A 19,211-nucleotide genomic window follows, 5' to 3' on the forward strand; every position below is an offset into this window, starting at 1 on the left:
TAGGTATATGAACTCATTCTCTTCTGGCGGATGAAAGGAAGGCTACAAAAGAGTGGCCCTTGTAGTACAGATCAGGATAAAATACCAAGGATACATGCCTACATATATACTTATGTATACAGCATGCATAGCATGAACTGATGATGAAAGCAGAAAGCCAGAAACCACGTCATCTTCGACGATACATTCACAAGGCATTTTCCCTTCACTTGGTCCGGTCGATCCCTTGGTGTATGCTCTTTGTTGATGATGTGGTACTAGTTGACGAGAGTAAGGTAGGGGTTAATAGGAAGTTAGAGCTGTGGAGACGCACGTTAGAGTCGAAAGGGTTCAGACTTAGTAGGACCAAGACCGAGTACATGATGTGCGATTTCAGCGCGACTAGGCATGAGGGGGGAGACGTTAGTTTAGATGTGCAAGTGGTGGTCCAGAAGGATACTTTTCGGTATTTAGGATCGGTGCTACAAAAAGATGGCAACATTGATGAAGATGTTAGGCAAAGAATTTCAGCTGGCTGGTTGAAATGGCGGCAAGCTTCTGGCATCCTTCGTGACAAGAGGGTGCCACAAAAGCTAAAAGTCAAATTCTATAGGACAACAATTCGTCCGGCGATGTTATACGGTGTGGAATGTTGGCCTACAAAAAGGCGACATGTCCAGTAACTGAGTGTAGCAGAGATGCGAATGTTGCGGTGGTTTTGCGGGCACACAAGGAGGGATAGAGTCCGGAACGAAATTATTCGGAATAGGGTCGGGGTGGCACCAATTGAGGAGGAACTAGCCCAACATCGGTTGAGATGGTTTGGACATGTCCAACGAAGTCCTCCTGATGCGCCGGTGCGTAATGGGGTTCTTGAGCGGGTCGATAATGTAAAGAGGGGTAGAGGTAGACCTAAACTGACGTGGGATGAGTCGGTTAAGAGAGACCTTAAGGATTGGAATATCTCTAAAGAGATAGTTTTGGATAGGAGCGCTTGGAGACTAGCTATCAATATGCCTGAACCTTGAACTTATTTCTTTTGGGTTTCATCTTTAGCCTACCACAACTTTTTTTAGGAAAAAAAGCTATGTTGTTGTTGTTGTTTGGTCCGGTCGTCACTTGAACATCGCCGGGTAGGCAGCCCTTGTTGCACTGGCGGAGCTTGATCGAAGAATGAGGGGGGGCACCCTTCTGCTTCAGCAATGAACAGTGTCAAAATCACTGTTCATCTAGTGTAAAATTTGCAAATCCAGAGGGGCTATGGCCCCTTTGGCCCTAATGAAGCTCCGCCTATAATGTTGGAGCCCTACAAACTGAAACTTAGATCACCACGAAAACATCCATCCAAAGCCTGATCACAACAATGCAATGGAGAACAAGGGGTTCTGCGTGATCACAAGAGTCTTCTTTGAAACTGACGCACAACAGAGAAACCTGAAAGTGGCAATACCAGGATCAGAAAGAGTATCTTTGGGATGCATGTATGCAGTAAGTACAGAAGAAGAGAAAGAACACGACATGACGTACCTTTTAATCTCTCTGGAGCTTTGGCAGGGCAACAAAGTGATGCTAGTTCACTAGTCAGCAAATGCGGACACTCTGTGGCCATCAATCCATAATAAGATGCTGCCACGATCTGCAATCCCCTGATTCCTACAAGACCGTGCAAGCAGAGGGCAGTTGTTAATGCTCACGACCTGCACTGAGCTAGGCAAGCCTCTATTTGGCAGGGACTGAACTGAACCACAGTCTGAAATCTCTAGCCTTATTAACGAACAAAGACCAATCATCTCCGGGAGGTAAGTAATCTGCTCACAAGCAACAATCTCCATGTCTTCCAATGCTTGCATGCGTTCTATGCCCAATGGCAGTTCACGAAGTTGGGGGCAATACCTTACAGAGAAGTGAGTCAGATTGCATGGTGGCCAATCCCCAGGTATGTACTGCAGTTGCTCACAGTGACTGATCTCAAGGCGTTGTAAAGATGTATGGAACAGTCCAAGCCCTGAGGGCAGGCATATTGTCGGCAATTTGCAAAGGGTGATAGATATAGGAGAAGAAAGGGAAGGCCATGATCTCAAAATCCACTCACCACTTGCATTTACATTCGAGTACTTCAGAGATGGGAAGCTCCAAAGGCCTTGGAAACCTGGTGACCCTTCCACTGTTAGCTTTGCCAGTGAAGGGAGATTGTGAGTGACTTGTTCCAGCTTGCAGCAATTCTCGATAACAAGCTCGAGAAGACTAGGGAAAGCACATCTCTCTTCCCCATCCCAGATCTCTAACATCTCCATCCTCTCCAAATGTAGCTTCTTCAGAGATTGGAAACTAGCCATACTTCTTCTACCGCAAAATCTGCTGCAATCTATGGAAACCAAGCTTTGCCAACCTTTCAGGTAGAGGTTTTCTAAAAGAGGCAGCATGCCAAGGGAAGGGAGAACACTGCAACTCTGAAAATCATAGAGGCACACAGTGAGGAGATTTGTGTACTCTGCAGAACCAAGCCAGCTAGGGCATGCCATGCCGGTGTAACCTGAAATGGTAAGCTCCTTAATCTTGGTGGGTGGCTTTAGGTTCTCTAGAATTTCGTCAGCTTTTTTGTTATTGTTTCCCCATGACAGCTCCAGCTTTTGAAGGAACTGCTTGGAAGCCAAATTTGCCAGGGCAGCATCTTGCACACCTTCAACATGGTGCAGATTTGAAATGAGAAGTTCCCCATGGAGATTGTTCAAGTTAGCCAACTCTGCAATACCACCTCTGTGAGTGCCGACACTAAGAGTGCTTCTATGGCTTACGACGAATCGTGACAGTGTCCGAAGATCAGTCAACAAACCTATATCCTTAGGCATGCACCTCAACCGGCAGACATTGCAGTAGGAATTACGAGACATTAACAGATCGATATGCCTTAGCATGCGAAGATTCTTTATTTTACGTGGCAACTCTTCAAGGTCATAGCAATTTGTAAGGCCCAGCGTTTGGAGATTGTAGAGATCACAAATTGATTTGGGCAGCCATCTGATCTTGGTGCTTCGCAATTGGAGACATCTAAGATGTTTCAATTCTCCAATCGATTCAGGCAGCTCAACTACGCAAAAGTTGCTCAAATCTAATGCACGTAGCCTTATAAATCTCCTTCCAATATCATTAGGAACCTTTTGCGTGAAATGTTCAGAGTGACCCACAACTATAAGTGTGTGCAAGCGCTCGCCTCCAGAAATCATCTTAAACATATCCCGACTGGTAGGCATGTTGAAGACTACCGTTAAATATCGGACCTTCTCAGGTATGTTGTAAGATCCTTCAACTGCACAACATTTACAGTCTTCACATGAGACATGTAAAGCAAGATCTTGCATCATTTCAGATAAGCTGTAACTGTGTCTTTCCCCAGTGCGATCAACACGTGCCCTCTGGAAAAAGGATCGGCTAACTAAAGATCTGAAGTAAGATCTTCCTGTGTCCTCAATTGTTTCACTGGACCTAGGATTAGGTTGAATGAAGCCCTGAGCCATCCAATGCTGGATAAGCCATTCCTCCTCAAACTGGAAGTTTTGTGGAACAATGGAGCTGTATGCAAAACAAGGCTTGAGATGGGAATCTAGCTCTGCATAGCTCAGTCGAAGGGCTCCAATCAAATGACCGGTAGAATCCCAATTCTCCCCATGCAGAGTAGATGTCCACTTGCTTCTGTCATTCTCTTGGCGCACTCTATGGCCTAAACCGACAGCTACGAAAGGTACACCATTGCACTTCCGTAGAACTTGTTCCTTCAATCTACAAAAACAATCATTACAACAAATGAAGCATAATGTTGCACATGATATAGAAAAACGCTTGGAGTAACAATAATAAGTAAGCGAAAGCATAGACAAGCAACAAGTATGACTAATGAAGAGGTGAAATGACGACCTGATGGCAGATCATCAAACACTTGTTGCATTAATTTGGCCTTTGTAAAAAAAATATTGTACAAATCATATGTCCTACGACACTTTCAAACATATTTACTTCGGCCTTCATTTGACATTTTGTTAAAAAAAATACAAATATTGAAGAAAAAAAGTCACTAATATGAAAGGGAAACTCTATTAGTTTCCCTAGTACCATCCTAATAAAAAATCCCCAATTTATTGACATCATGCTCCTAACCCCAATCAGTGATTCGTACACGCAGTCACCCATGCGATGCTTGCTTGACTAAAGTTCTTGCTCAGTGTCTCCTCAATTCCAGGAGGACACCAGATAGTTGGCAGCTCCACACAGTCCAACATGGAGGTTTCCTTGGCATTTGGCAACACCAAATGTGGACCGATAAACAGATTTTTAAGAGATAGTTTACATTAGGGTTCAAAATATAGGCCTCGTTTAATTTGATCTATGCAATAGAGTTCAGATCTGCAGTGACCAACATATCAGCTAGTTACAACCAGTGCAATTTTCCCTTTAGTATCAATAACCACTTCTATATGATTGGTAAGTTTTTGTTACAGAGTAGTGAAGCAAAACCTTTTTTAAACTATAACAATATAGTATCACTTCAGGAAAAGTAATTAATGCCCAAATTTCAATATGTCTGCTAAAAAATTACGAAATAAACTTGCAGTTAGGATTTAGAAAATACCTTGGAAGATCTTGAAAATTATATGTATGGATGTTTGCGCCTAGGGAAAAGTGGCAGAACAACAACCAGCAATCTTCATCTTGCAGACCCTGCAACTGATATGGAGCTGATGTACCAAGAACTCTAGCAACTTCCGCACTCCGTGTGTGTAACGCCCCGCCTCCCCGAGGCCGGGCCCGCTTACATCTGGCAGCTTTATAGGACATAGACTACCCTCACAGACCAACACATGTCTTTTCTGCGCACTTTGTCCTCACTCGTGCGCACCCGGAAAGAAGTTCCCGGTCGGTCACCCATCCCGAAATTGCTCCAAGCCAAGCACGCTTAACTTTTGAGTTCTTTGGAGACCGGCTTCCGGAAAAGAAGTTGCAATTTGTTGATATGAGTATTCTATCAATCCTATTAAACCCTTGGGCTGGGGTGTCACAGTGTGGTCACTATGATTTTGCTTCCTCCTGCTCCCTTGAGCAATGGCAGTTTGAGCTTGTCCCAGTCATGCCAGCTCTCTCTCCAATAGTCATCTAGGACAAGAAGGTACCTTGTTCCTTGTAACAGCTTTTCTAGACGCGTCTGGAGGGTGTTCAGGTTGCCAGAATGAAATGGACTGCCTTCTATGGATTCTATGATAGATGCAGTGATCCTTTCTATATTGAATTCATGCGACACATGAACCCACAGCTTCAGTTCAAAGTACACTTTTACACGCTCATGATTGAAGACTAGTTGAGTAACTGTCGTCTTCCCCATACAAGCCTCCCCGAGTATTGGCAAGACTCTAACACTGGGCTTCCGATCAGATTGAAGAAGCATCTTTACAATCTTCTCCTGATCATTATGTCTACCATAAACATAAGGGGGCGGAAAATAGCTGCTCTGTTGGAGGCTTCTGGTTTCCTGATGCTGCGCTGTATGGCCAACATCTATTTGGAAGGTCAAACGGTTTTCTTTTATAAGCAATTCTGTTAGCTATATCCTTGATCTTCTCTTCCATATCATGCATAAATATTTGACGCCTGATGCTTAATTGAGACAAAAATGAACTGTTGCGCACAGGGGCAAGATGGATCCCCTGATGGCGTTGAATTTCATAGGTGTATTCATCCAGCACATCCGTTGCCTCATAGCTGACATCTTTCAGCTCAATGAACCACAATTTCTGTAGCTCAGAAAGCTGCATCTTCTCAGCTCCTCTAATAACAGCTTGAATCATTTCAACATCAGAAATTAGACTTGTCTGCTCGTTCTGAAGACCACTGTGGGACTGCAGCTCCTTCCTGATCAAATCTGCTATGACCTGAAAAAGGACTTGCAGAAAGGCAGAGAGTACAACCTCACCCATTGAGAGGATACAGTTCCTGAGGTACAATGCTTACTGGTAAGCGAGAAAGATAGCTTCACCTACACAAGGACCTCATAAATAGGATAGCATTGAAGTTAACGCTATACTGGTCGATAACCAGTAGCCAGTAGGAAACTTGGAATAGGTCAAGGTCAACTGCAGCGAAAAGTGTAACAATCAACATTAACATCTAATACGACTTGAGGTCCAGCTTTTGAATGGAACCAAACATGTATACGGTGAATATCAATATTTATCACATGTACGTTTGAGAAGAAAAAGATATTATTAACTGACAAGTGTTGTCTGGAGGGCTATTTAACTGTGTTGGTCCAATGCATCTCTGTTGTATGCACATGTCAATTGTTTGCTCACATCAACTGCTCACAATCTTTCTTCTTTTAATTCTTTGGTTTCATTCATTTTTACAATAATAATTTATACTTTTTGTAACCCCAAAAGGCTATGTTGTTGTTGTTGTTGTAACCCCAAGTATTGTCCATTTGAAAGTATATACATCAAAATGCTATCTCCTTGACATGACAGCTCAACTTAATTTCTTGGTCCTTTGTGAGACCATAGCTTTCTTCAATACTAAAGTTCGCCCTATCTGTATTTTTCCATACATGATAAAGCTAAGCATGTGCTAACTAATTAAGGTAACAGGCTATTATAACAGTAAAAAGGTAAGTGCAGGAAAGGAAAGCTGTGACAAGAATACAACAGCCACCATAGAAATTTACTTTCAATGAGCAAGATGCTAATAAACTTATAGTTTATATATCAATAAGCATCAGCAAATGGAAGGACCAAAACTAACAGAATCACACAGTTTAACTGTTCAAGGACAAGCATTCACAATAACAGACTTAAATTATTGCAACCGTTGTCTAAAATCACCAGTTGTCTTGAACCAAGGACGAAGCATCTCAACAAGTGGAGCAACTTCTGCAAGGACAAAGCACCTCAACAAGTGGAGCAACTTGACTGCACCAAGGACAAAGCATCACTTTCAGTTTCAGCAGCAGACTTAGCTATGATTCTGTCACTGCTTGAATAATTACAAACTTCTAAAGCCCATCCTAGTCCTAGACCAAGTGTCTGAGTATTCCTATTAGCTGTGTTATTACGTGTTTTGTCTTCCTTCTGCACAATACCTTGCCAACTCCCAGCACCAAACATTGACCAAAAGCAAGAACTTCAAAAGACATGACAAGCACAGGAAAGGAAACAAAAGACAAGCAAAGGACAGGGACATGACAATTACTGGAAAGCCAACGAAAATTACATGAGGGATAAAAGACAAATCAAAAGATAGGGACATGATAGTTGGTTAGTTAGTTACTGGAAAGAAAACGGAAAGCAGAATTGGCTGAAACTTCTAAACTGCAATGTTGTTATCTATAAGACTATAACTTGTCAGCATCAACTAGATACTTTAGGGTCAGAATTAAGCACTACTACTATCTCCATATCTAAGCTGCACATCTAATATTACTGTCTTTCTTGTATGCTGCTAAAACTTAAATTAAACCAATTATCTGCTGGAAGCCTACAGCACTGGGTACGCCCTTTTTTATCTACTGGGATCCAACATGATGTGGTCTAGAATTTGGCAGAGTGAACTAGAAATTTTCTTCGTCAAAGATATTCAATGAACAAGTATCTTCATTTAAGATTCAAGACACAAACTCATTAGAAGAAATTATATGTGCAGATTTGAACAAAAGGACAGTTATTTTTTATTTACCTTGAAAAATAATATTGAACTACATGATTTAGTAGAATGGAGTTGGTGAGTGATTATAATATGTGATTTGACTTGTCAAGTTGATACACATCTTATTCAAAATTTATGTTAAGAAATCAAATTACAAGATAGCTAATCCACCCCACTGCACTATATAGCACTCTCCCCTTAGTCCAAAATCATAGGCAATCGCCAATCATTCCTTCATTAAGAAAAAACATAGGCAATAAACAAGGCGCCCATATTTTCAGCAAGTTGCTTACCGGCTCCAAAAAGAAGATTTTAGAAAACAGCCATAATGCTTGCAAACGGAAACATTTACAGATGGAACAGCTCAACAGCACAGGAGACTGGAGTGGCAGGGTTCATGTCGTGCAGGTGCAGCCCTTGACTATTCAGCGCAAGCACATATTGCAGCCAACCTACTTGTGCATCCTGGTGTGCCATCACACATTCACACTACACTAAACAAAATTTTGGAGTCAAACAAGACAAAATCCGAATCACAGGAACATGAACAAATAACAACTCAAAACTGTACAAATCGAATTGAATTCAACACAATACTAGACAAACCGTCAAATCAAATTCCGGTTACTTTTTTGCAGGAATAACTTGACAAATTACGCTTTCCCTCTACACTTTGTTTTTTAAGTCGGCTTAGCCTAAATAATTTGTTAGAAAGTTAAAAATCAGCAAGTAGTTTCATTATTTGGGTGGTCCTCGACAATTTTATATACCAATTGCACTAGTACAGTAAGGTGACAACAACATGAACTGTTAGCTGTTTAATTGTGTTCAACTACAGCAAGTTGATCACATGATCGTAACTTAACTGCGATAAAAAACAAATCTGAGCATTTAAATATGTTTGCATTGCTCAAATCCCTAACAATTCATTTTAGGTGAAATGAAATTATATTAGGCATGGAGGTTCTTAACAACCCTTTCTGTATATATATATAATTTGACTAGGCCAGGCGCAACCTTCTGCCCTGAGCACAAATGCACCCTTGTTTTACCACGCTAGCACTTGTGGCCCAGCAACACTATGCCATGTATCATCTCTTTAATATAAACCGAGTATTCTTTCCCACAACGTGTTTTTTTTGGTAAACCTAAGCTTTTTATTTAGAAACTCAAACTCAACACTGATTTAGTGATTTGGGACACTTCGTTTTTTTTTTGGCTACCCACCGTTTGCCTTCCATGGCGTTGTTCAACGCAGTATAAAAAACCCTCCGCCACTACTAGCAAACTAACGCGAAACCCATATACATATGACCAGATTACCAAACAAACTCGAAGGAACGTCACGATAATTCGAAAAGGCCGGTGGGAAGCCTACCCTTGTGAAGCGAACTAGTGTTGCGGCCTTCCCTCTCCGGCGATCCGGCCGCTTCGCGCACCGCGTCGTCGTCCATGGAGGCGGTCGTGGCCGGGAGGGCGGAAAGCACTGCCGGTCGACCGTGGCCGATTGTAGTAGTAGGGTAGGCAGTTTTCGGTGATTGGGGCCATGGATAGGGCTGACTTCCGTGACGAGATCGCCGCCGGCCTGATAGGATCAATTTTCTCAACTCGGAAGTCGAAAATGCTGCACCAATACGAGATGCTGGGCCAGTTCAGTCCAGCCCAACCCAAACTTTTGACTGGACCGTCAGGGTTCCAAAAATTGGGCCGAAATCGGCCCAGCACTCACGTCCTTTGGGTTTAAGGCTGACGTCACCCACCCACCCACCCTCCTCCCTCCCTTCCGCCACGGGTTCTCCATGGAGCGGCTCAAATCGGCGGTACCGGCAGAGCTCCGGCGGGCCGCCGGCGAGGGCACGGCCGCCGGCCTCCCAACCACCACCTCTCGCCTGCTTGCCTTCTTCGATAGCCTCCCTCTCTTCCACCAGGTAATAAGCACCCAGCCGCACCCTTGGTTTCTCGATGCCCCTCTATCCCAGGAGGCATGAGCGTGGCTGCTAGGCCGCTGGTCTGATTTGGTTGTTTTCCGCTGCGCAAGGTTATGCGAGAGCTGGCCGATCCGGAGCTTGCTTTGTGCCGCAAGGACAAGGGGAGGGCAGTCGAGTTAAAGGGCAAGGGCAATGCGTGCTTCTCAAGGAGAGACTTTAGTGAAGCTCTCGGGTTCTATTCACAGGTTTCCGTCTCTTCTTTTGAAACATGAGGATTGACTTTTCACTTTTGTTGGTGGAAATTGCGTAACTGCTGTAGAAATTGAGTGATATATAGTAATTTCTTACCGTGCCAAGAAAGCATATCAACTTGACAGCTAAAAGAATTATAGAGAAACAGTAGATGTGTGATAGGTTAGACCTTGAGCTAATCTAAGTGCAGCATTTCAGTGTTTGGTACCAATTATACAATCTTATGAATGTACTCCCTCCATTCTTAATTAGATGACGTTTAGGACAAGTTAATTAAACTAATTAACTTGTCCTAAACGTCATCTATTTAAGAATGGAGGGAGTATCATTTAATTCAAAATGTAGATGCCTCTGTAGTTATGATGAGCAGTTTCACCTATCGTAAATCCGTAACACCAAAATTAAGCAGTTACTTTTCCAGCATCCTATAATTTGCAGTTCTTAAGACTATAAGAGAAAATAACTTGTCAGTTGTGGCTAATTCGTTATAAATACACTTGTTCATTATGAATTTATGATTAGGTTCCAGTAGCTGACTTTTTGCAAACCAAGTTCAGAAGTTATTGTATTTTCATCGTCGAAGTTCTTGAGCAGTTAGGTTGTCAAAATAGTGGAATATTTAGTTATTTACACAAAACTGGTCCCCTCCCATCCATTTCTAACGATGAATTGATGATTTTTATGTGGCTGATTACGGATATTCTATCATGATAATAACATATTATTTACATCATACAGGCGTTGCGTCATGTCCCGCTTAATTTGGATGGCACGGATGCGGACTTGGTATCAGCAATATATGCGAATCGTGCTTCGACCATGCACGTTAGTCTTTTTATTGCCTGTTTCCTAAATATGGACAGTGGACGATGTGTTTCAAGTATTGGGTTTGGTAAATATTTGAGTCTATTGGGTTGAAATAAGATTTATACTTGTGGGAGGTGCAGCACAATTCTATATTCCACAAAACTTTAGAGAGAGGTGACCAAGATCTGTGAAAAATATTGGATAGCTTGGAATGGACCTACTAAATGTGTTTTCTGCTATTATTTTGATCTCTATTACTGAAACTAATACAGTTCTGTTGGTTTAAGAGTTTATGTATTCTAACCATTCTTTTCAAATATATGCAGAAATTAGGTCTATTTAAAGAGTCTCTAAGGGACTGTGACAGGGCCATTGCCGTTTCATCTAATTATTCTAAGGCATGGCATTTCTGTTTTGCATAATTATACTATGGTCCTTTGTTTTGGAGATTTCAAGCAAAAACATGGAGGCTACTCTTTTGATTTCACATGTTTCTACATTTCAGGCATGGTACAGGAAGGGAATGGTAAAGGCATCGCTTAAGAATTATTCATCTGCCATACATGATTTGGAGGTTGCATTGAGCATGGAAATGACTTCTGTAGGGAAGAGTAACATAGAACAAGAGCTAAAGTTATTGTTACAAAAACAAGAAAATGTCAATGAAGTTGGGACATCAGACTGTGATAGCAACGATGCAGATTTGCCATTTGCAGGTTATAATTATTTATTTGCATACTCCTTTCTTTTGTGGAATGCATACTAAGTGGGATATATTGTTTGGCTAACTGACAGAGCAACCTCAGAAGGTTATTATAGAGAGCATCTCAACGCCCAACAAAGGTAGAGGAATGGCTTCCACCAGTGATATCCCACCAGCTTCATTGATTCATGTTGAGGATCCTCTGGCTGCGGTATAATTAAGACTCATCCTTTTCTATATCAAATGATATTTCTCCATCTTCCTATAGGTTATATATATATATATATATATATATATATATATATATATATATATATATATATATATATATATATATATATATATATATATATATATATATATATATATATATATCCAATGGCCCTATATATGTGGTCAATGTGCATGCTAGATTGCTTTCTGAGGCCTTATCACATGTCTATGAACCCGTTCTTTCTGGTGCAAATGAATGAATAATTATTGCTTCTGATTTCAGTTTCCTCATTAGTATGAACTGAAGGTTTGTATGCTTCTTACTTGCAACAGTTGAATGCAGATTATCATGAAATCTTCCCGTGAAACACACTGCCACTTTTGCTTTAATGAAGCTCCAGCAGATGTTGTATTCTGTCCTTTGTGTACAATACCAATTTACTGTTCAAAAAGGTGCCAGAAGCAAGCTGTAGGAGATATTTCTTGTAATCAAGATACTTATATTGAGTATGATGGTCATGCAATGAGTCTTGCAAAACTGAGCGTAACTTCTAGTTGCAAGTCTCCAAGCTCTAAACTGTTTGCTGAACATAGGCATGAATGTGGAGGTGCCCACTGGGCAGCTGTTTTACCAGCTGATATAGTTTTAGCTGGACGAATGATGGCACAAGACATAGAAAAAAAGATGCTGTATGGAAAGAATGTTGCTATTTCTGGCCCAAATTTGGTAAATTCCTAATTTCTACATGAGCTTGCCATTCTCTTGCGCTGTTACCATTCAAATATTATAGCATAGGTAATGTCATATCACGAAATAATGAGCTAAGTTGACTAATGCAGGATCTGGTTCACCATTATGATCACCATTCGTCTGCTAACAAGTTGGAGTCTCAGATATATGCAATTGTCCTATTATTATGCCTCCAAAACCATTATAGGTCAGATCTTTCATGGACAGAAGATTCTTTATCACAGGTATATATGAAATTTATCTTTGAGATTCATATACTAATATATCTGGTTAAGGAGTATGGTCTGAATCTGAATTTGATGGCAGTTTCAGTTCCATAATTTTTTAATTATTGTATAATTAGTTAAATACTAAATTGGGTCAAACATCAAGATATGCATTCCACAAAAGAAAGATTAGCTCTCTCTATCATCATCATACTAAATACTAACTTATATCAAGATATCTGTTGGAGTATATTGAGCCCATGTATAGAGGCTCATCTAGAGGCCCATGTATAGGAACTATATATCCCACCCTTCTAGGGTTTGGAGTAATACATGGAGCGGGCTGGGATTGTAGAAGAATAGGATTGGTGTATAATGGATGGATTGTATTAGCTTGAGGCCTCGGCCGGTATATATAAGAGTACAAGACTTGGGGTGCAAGGCAACCCCACCGGATATGTATGGCAGTCCGGATACAATATCTAAACTACCAAATATACTCTAACATCCCCCCGCAGTCACAGCGGGAGCACTGCAGACGGAGAGACTGGAGGAGAAGCCGAAGGTAGGAACCGACGGACTGACATCCCTCCGCAGTTGTAGCGTCGGCGCAATGCGGATGCTGCGACTGGAGAGAACCGGCGAGAAACTCATGCGGATGGTAGCCCTTTGTGCCGATGTCGAGGTAGCCGAGCTGGAGGGCGAGGAGCCATGGTCGAAGATGCCGTGCTTAGAGTAGCCGAGGTCGATGTAGAGCTGTTGAGATTGCCGAAGACGAGGAAGCCGCACATGAAGCCGCGGGCGCACGAGGAGGCGCCATGGTGGTGGCGTAATGGAGAAAACGCCGGAGACGAAGATGGCGACGCGTCGAGGCAGTCGTAGAGGGAGCGATGCCAAAGTCGATGCAGTCAGGCCATCGGGCGACACATGCCCGAGTTTGCCAGGCTCGGGAACGCATCGGGGACGATGGACACGCACCGGTGTTGCCAATACCGAACGTGCAAGGGAGGATACACAACCAGACGCCGTCGCCGAGGGGGACCAGCAGAGAAGGCCTCCATGGCGGTCGCAGACGCAGAAGAAGGCGAGGTAGAAGGTGCCAACGCCTGCTGTTGCTGGAGTAGACGAAGTAGTCGGGGACGAGGTGGCGATGCTGGCGACGTGGTTGTGCTAGATGAAGTGAGGAAGGGAACCCAGATTTTCCAGCACAAGGCCGAATGATCCGGATTGCGCGGCGGCGGTGCTCGAAGGAGATGGCGAAGAACCCGTACAGCTTGACGAAGACCATGCGCGGGACGCGCAGCGATAAGTCGACGATGAGGTCGTGGACGTAGTCGGCGACAGTGAGGATGCAACGGCGAAGGAGGCCACGTGTGGCGCCGCGGCTGCCCGAAGAGGCGAAGCAGCGGCAGCCCTCCATACTCGGGGAAGAGGCGCGTAGTACGAGGACGGACATCACGGGAGCCGGGTGGATCACGCACATCGGCTGATCAGACCGAGTAGCGTGAGGCGAGACGACGGTGGGCGAAGTCGGTGAAGGCGTCCCGATCGGTGAAGACGACGACGAGCCGGCGAAGGTCGACGTGCGAACGAAGCGGCGAGGAGGGCAGTGCAGATGGGCGTCCCCTAGGGCACCGTCCATGTCACCATGTCGCATGTCGAAGACGAAGAAGAGGCCGGTGAAGTCGATGCCGACGTCGAAGTAGAGGCGCGAGGTCGACGGGCAGTGGGCGACTCAATCTCGATCAGTGATCGAGTAAAAATCAGAGAAACTAACCAAAAATAAATTAGCAGCAATGTCTCGTGTAGAACTCTTGGGTGCACGTAGCGCCTCACCCATCTCATCTTTTCTCCTCTCGGCACAACACGCCAGCACAGTCATCTTGCGCGCGAGAGAGAGAACAGAGGAGGCGGGGGGCACTAGGAGGAGTCGACGCCGGTGCGGTGGAATCCCCGCCAAGGAAGGGGCGTAGCCTGCCGCGGCCATGGGCCAGGGCTCGACGGGCGGCGGATCCCCGCCAGGAAGGAGCCGTGGGCGGAGGGAGGGAGACTGGCAGGACGGGGCGGAGAAGTGGGGCGCAGCCGGCCGCGGCCACCGACGGGGCAGTTCCCGGCGGGCGGAGCCAGTGCGCCGGTGGTGGAGGACCCCGGCGTGGATCCAGATCCATCGGGGCGGATCCCGCTGGCGGCGGAGATGGTCGGGGTAGGAGGCTGGGGCGGAGAGGGTCCGCCAGGAGAGAAGCAGAGGAGCCAGCCCGCCGCCGGCGGATTTCGCCAGGAGAGGTACAGGAGGGAGGCCAAGGCCAGCTCGTGGACAACACCGGGTGAGTTCTTCACGATCTGTTGCTGCTGGACGACCTTCTACGACGGCGGTGGATCGATTCGTTCGACCGCACAGATGGGGAGGGCGCTGCCCCCGGCGGAGGTCATGGGCGACCTCCCCGGGGGCGCGCTAGGAGGCCGTCGAGGTGGCGCGCAGGAGGCGCGCCGTGGAGGACGACCGGCAACGCGAGGAAGGCAGGGGCGTGGGTGGCGGCAGCGGAAGGTTTAGCCTAGGATCCCAAACCCTAATCTCGTGATACCATGTAGAAGAATAGGATTGGTGTATAATGGATGGATTGTATTAGCTTGAGGCCTCGGCCGGTATATATAAGAGTACAAGACTTGGGGTGCAAGGCAACCCCACCGGATATGTATGGCAGTCCGGATACAATATCTAAACTACCAAATATACTCTAACAGGGATGACTGATCGCAAGCCATGCTCCACTCCTGTCGATACTCAGGCGAAGCTGTCTGCTGATTTGGGTGATCCCGTGGCTGATCCCACTGCCTACCGGAGCCTTGCCGGTGCCTTGCAGTACCTGTCCTTCACCCGGCCGGATCTCACCTATGCCGTTCAGCAGGTCTGTCTTCACATGCATGATCCCAGGGAGTCTCACCTTACTGCGCTGAAGCGTCTCCTCCGGTACGTCCGTGGCACTATTGGCTTCGGCTTGGTTCTTCACCGCTCTCCCACCTCTGAGCTGGTGGTCTACACCGACGCTGACTGGGCTGGCTGCCCGGACACTCACCGCTCCACTTCCGGCTACGCCGTCTTCCTGGGCGGCAACCTGGTCTCCTGGTCGTCCAAGCGGTAGCCGGTTGTCTCCCGCTCCAGTGCTGAGGCGGAGTACCGGGCTGTCGCTAACGGCGTGGCGGAGGCGTCCTGGCTTCGACAGCTCTTGGCGGAGCTCCACAGTCCGCTCGCCAAGAGCACGCTCGTCTACTGCGACAACATCAGTGCCGTGTATCTCTCCACCAACCCCGTCCAGCACCAGCGGATGAAGCACGTGGAGATCGACTTGCACTTCGTGCGCGACAGAGTCGCCATCGGCGATGTTCGGGTACTCCATGTCCCGACCACCTCCCAGTTTGCTGACATCTTCACCAAAGGTCTGTCCTCCTCGACCTTCTCGCTCCAGCCTCAACGTAGCAGGTGGCTAGTTGTGGCTGCGGGGGGGGGGGGGTTGTATTTGCCCTTTGTACTTTCTTCTTGTCCAGTCTTGAACACCGCTGCGTCGGTAGTTCAGACTGCGGGGGGGTGTTAGTTTTCCTGTTGTCCAGTCTTGAACACCGCTGCGCCGGTAGTTCAGACTGCGGGGGTGTTGGAGTATATTGAGCCCATGTATAGAGGCCCATCTATAGGAATTATATATCTCACCCTTCTAGGGTTTGGAGTAATACAAGGCATTATTCTCTCCTATCCTCTCTCTTACAATATCCATACTGTCTCGGTGAACATTTGTTAAGTATATCAAGGCCCATGGTCCATGAGGATATCTCTCTCTCTCTATCATCATCATCGGTCCTAATGAACTTATATCCTCACAAATCATTCTAAGGTAAGATGGAATGAAAGCAAGGTTTAGGATAGGGTTAGGACTAATCAAACCCACCCACTATTCAAAATTTACGTTCTGTTTTTCTCTGTCTATCGCTGATCTGCCGTTCACCCTGAACCGTGCCGCCCGTCGTGGCTTTGCTGCTTGTCAGCTGCACCAATCTCCTTGGGGGATTGCCAGTTTCAGATTCTTCTGTAACCTTATGCACATCTCACCAATAACAGTATTAGTTGAACTTCTTTCTGCGCAGGACTCTTTAGCACATTTTTAATTTTTCTGATACATGGAAAACCAATTTTTTTTCATAACATGCAAGAATCTGTGACATTCTATTTAGAAGAACAAAAGTAGGTACAGAATGATAGGTCTTTTCACTTGCAGCTTATGTGTAACACATCAACCCAAACAAAATAAAGAAAGCAGACCAACGAGGATAGTACCGAACTTTTTCCCTGAATTATACAGAAATTATGGAGTAGTGCATTCACATTTTGTTGGAAAAGAAGAAACTGATTTGTTGATTATCATTTCAGCTGGTTCTTTTGATATTTCAAATTAAAGTCAATTCAATTGCTATTGTTCGTATGAAATCGATGGATGGAGGCCCAGAGCTCACAGTAAATAGAGGTGTTTCTGCAGCTGAAGGTGCAAACATGTGTAGTGTGGAGCAGGTCTGTCTTTCCAAAAGACTTTCTTTATGTGATTTTTTTGTGAGATTGGTCATCCTGTTATTAAAGTCTGCACTAGTTAGCATATGTTTCTCTCACGCTGATGGAAGTATAGATGGCAATTTTCAACCGAGCAGCTGAAAATTGGAAAAAATAACAAAATAAAAATGGAGAAACTGGTAGAATTCGAGGTTATTTCAAAATTATTATATCAACTATCAAGTAACTGCAAAGCATAAAAGGCACCTCACTCTAAATTGTTGTCTTTTGATTTTGATGTGATCTTGTGCCTGCTTATTTTAACCTTTGTCTTTTGTTTTGTTTGCATGCTGTTAGGTCAGGGTTGCTCAAGCTATTTATGCAACTGGTAGCCTGTTCAATCACTCATGTCGGCCCAATGTACATGCATATTTTCTTTCACGCACTCTCATTCTAAGATCTACAGAATTTATAAAATCCGGGAGCCCAGTTGAACTGTCATACGGTCCACAGGTTTCACTGAACTCTGCAGTTCACTCCATCTCTCTCTGGATCAGAGATGTAATGTCTTACGCTTCGAAATTTTTCTGCTTCTCATTTATAGGCTGGTGAGATGCATCTTCCAGACAGGCAGAAGTCACTTCAGGAGAATTACTACTTTAGTTGTCAATGTTCAGGTTGCTCAGAGCTAAATCTATCAGACCTTGTTATGAATTCATTTTGTTGTCCACAAAGAAACTGCCTTGGTGCCATATCAGAATCAACTTACTACAGATCCAAAGAGAATTTAGTCCATGTTTCCCTCGAAGGATCTTATATCTGCAAACTATCATTGCCTGTACGGTTATTTTCATACAGATATGGTTTTTAAAAATCTTCCCAATTATTTAATTGTTATGGATGAAATCATGCTGGGTCTTTTTTTTTAGGATGTATCAAAGGTTGGTAAGGACATGGAGAAAGTCGCTAGAGCTCTTTTCGGAAATAGTGGTGTCAGTCTGAACATAGATCCTGGATGCTGCATGAATTGTAGATCCCATATTGATGTGTCATCTGCTGCTGCTAAATCACACAGGGAAGTGTCAAAGATCAATAGGTATGTTCTTCATAATTTCTTGTGAAACTAGCAAATTTGATTGCATCTGTAAATGTTGGGCCTTCATCCGTACCAGAATGTAATAGCAATTGCACTTCACAGGTTGAAGGAGATTACATTGCTAGAAAAAACTCTCATCCCAGAGGCACTACAATCTCTAAAACAAGTCAAGAAGCTGAGACATCCATATAGCAAGGCTCTTGCCCAGGTTAGGTTGCTTAGTTACTCCCCTTTGTTCAAATTTCATATCCAAGTTCACCTTGTGCTTGCTTTACACATAAGTTGTGTGTTTATCAACATATGGAAATGTATAGGCTGAAGACACAATTGCAGAGGCCTTTGTAAAGGTAGGAGACCAAGAACAAGCACAAAAGCACTGTGAAGCATCAATTCAGGTAGCCCTTTTTCCTTATCCCAACTGTTACTCAAGATATTTAGGTGTCTAGGGCCGACTGATCAGCATCTTTATGCAAAGGAGAGGTGTATGTGCAAGTGCATTATTCTGAATAAGTGTCGTTATTCTGCAGGTCCTCGAGAAGCTGTACCACCCGAAACACATCACCATTGCACACGAGCTAATCAAGCTTGTTTCGATTCTTCTGTCCCTGGGAGATGGGGCAAGTGCAGCAGCCACATTCACACGAGCGGAGGCAATATTCTCTCTGTATTATGGGTCTCATATGGAGAAGATTTTAGCATACCTGGGTACCCTGAAGAGAGCTGTCCACTGCGAGTCCACCGGAGCATGCTGCCAATCTACAGTCGGAAATGATCCCCACGGTTCTGCGGAATAACATACTCCTATGTAACACTTACCAAGCGATGGTACTCTAGGAAAGAAAATACTACCATATACCGAGTACTGTATAATACTATTGCGTGATGCAGTTCTGTTTGATTCTGGACAGACGAAACTAAAACACAGATTAGCTCAAGCCAGTTCCTGGCTTCTGGATTTTCAGAAATGAGTTTCCGAGATTTTAGGAGTGCTCATCTTAATCAAGAGTTTCTGAATTTTATTGCATTCTGGTGCGAACTACTTGAGGCCGGCCTCCTGTAGTG

At 44.5% G+C, this 19,211-nt stretch overlaps 2 protein-coding genes across 8 annotated transcripts; one reads left to right on the forward strand and one right to left on the reverse strand.

The window, feature by feature from the left end:
• Positions 1 to 1,141: 1,141 nt before the first annotated feature.
• On the reverse strand, positions 1,142 to 9,293 carry LOC120650572. 7 transcript variants are annotated; one of them, XR_005665687.1, is made up of 7 exons: positions 9,041 to 9,257; positions 7,956 to 8,151; positions 6,843 to 6,929; positions 5,037 to 6,098; positions 4,604 to 4,750; positions 1,507 to 3,756; positions 1,142 to 1,413 (listed from the first exon to the last, which is right to left on the reverse strand). XR_005665687.1 is itself a non-coding variant. In XM_039927744.1 (3 exons), exons 1-3 carry the CDS (start codon positions 9,114 to 9,116, stop codon positions 5,998 to 6,000), a joined length of 264 nt encoding a protein of 87 aa, XP_039783678.1. In that variant the 5' UTR covers positions 9,117 to 9,293; the 3' UTR covers positions 5,204 to 5,997. The 7 variants fall into 7 exon arrangements, 1 of the variants encoding a protein (XP_039783678.1); XR_005665688.1 differs by lacking the exon at positions 7,956 to 8,151; XR_005665684.1 differs by having other exon boundaries at positions 5,037 to 6,929.
• A 132-nt stretch (positions 9,294 to 9,425) lies between these two features.
• Positions 9,426 to 19,148, forward strand: LOC120650573. The gene is made up of 15 exons (XM_039927745.1): positions 9,426 to 9,590; positions 9,701 to 9,835; positions 10,581 to 10,667; positions 10,976 to 11,047; positions 11,155 to 11,365; positions 11,445 to 11,563; positions 11,909 to 12,292; positions 12,406 to 12,540; positions 16,940 to 17,077; positions 17,411 to 17,566; positions 17,658 to 17,891; positions 17,983 to 18,149; positions 18,252 to 18,357; positions 18,464 to 18,544; positions 18,677 to 19,148. Exons 1-15 carry the CDS (start codon positions 9,462 to 9,464, stop codon positions 18,941 to 18,943), a joined length of 2,421 nt encoding a protein of 806 aa, XP_039783679.1. The 5' UTR covers positions 9,426 to 9,461; the 3' UTR covers positions 18,944 to 19,148.
• The last annotated feature ends 63 nt before the right edge of the window (positions 19,149 to 19,211 follow it).

The sequence above is a fragment of the Panicum virgatum genome, chromosome 9K, assembly GCF_016808335.1.
Source record: "Panicum virgatum strain AP13 chromosome 9K, P.virgatum_v5, whole genome shotgun sequence".
Classification (NCBI taxonomy): domain Eukaryota; kingdom Viridiplantae; phylum Streptophyta; class Magnoliopsida; order Poales; family Poaceae; genus Panicum; species Panicum virgatum.

What these genes read in the sequence shown, in the direction of transcription:
- LOC120650573 (XM_039927745.1), top strand. Translation starts at nt 9,462, where the DNA reads ATGGAGCGGCTCAAATCGGCGGTACCGGCAGAGCTCCGGCGGGCCGCC. An exon ending in TTGAGGATCCTCTGGCTGCG is followed by an intron (nt 11,564 to 11,908) that starts GTATAATTAAGA and finishes AGTTGAATGCAG; the next exon opens with ATTATCATGAAATCTTCCCG. An exon ending in CAGAAGATTCTTTATCACAG is followed by an intron (nt 12,541 to 16,939) that starts GTATATATGAAA and finishes TTATCATTTCAG; the next exon opens with CTGGTTCTTTTGATATTTCA.
- LOC120650572 (XM_039927744.1), bottom strand. Translation starts at nt 9,116, where the DNA reads ATGGACGACGACGCGGTGCGCGAAGCGGCCGGATCGCCGGAGAGGGAA. An exon ending in CACTAGTTCGCTTCACAAGG is followed by an intron (nt 6,930 to 9,040) that starts GTAGGCTTCCCA and finishes TCCTTGGTGCAG; the next exon opens with TCAAGTTGCTCCACTTGTTG. An exon ending in TCCTTGGTTCAAGACAACTG is followed by an intron (nt 6,099 to 6,842) that starts GTGATTTTAGAC and finishes TTTTCGCTGCAG; the next exon opens with TTGACCTTGACCTATTCCAA.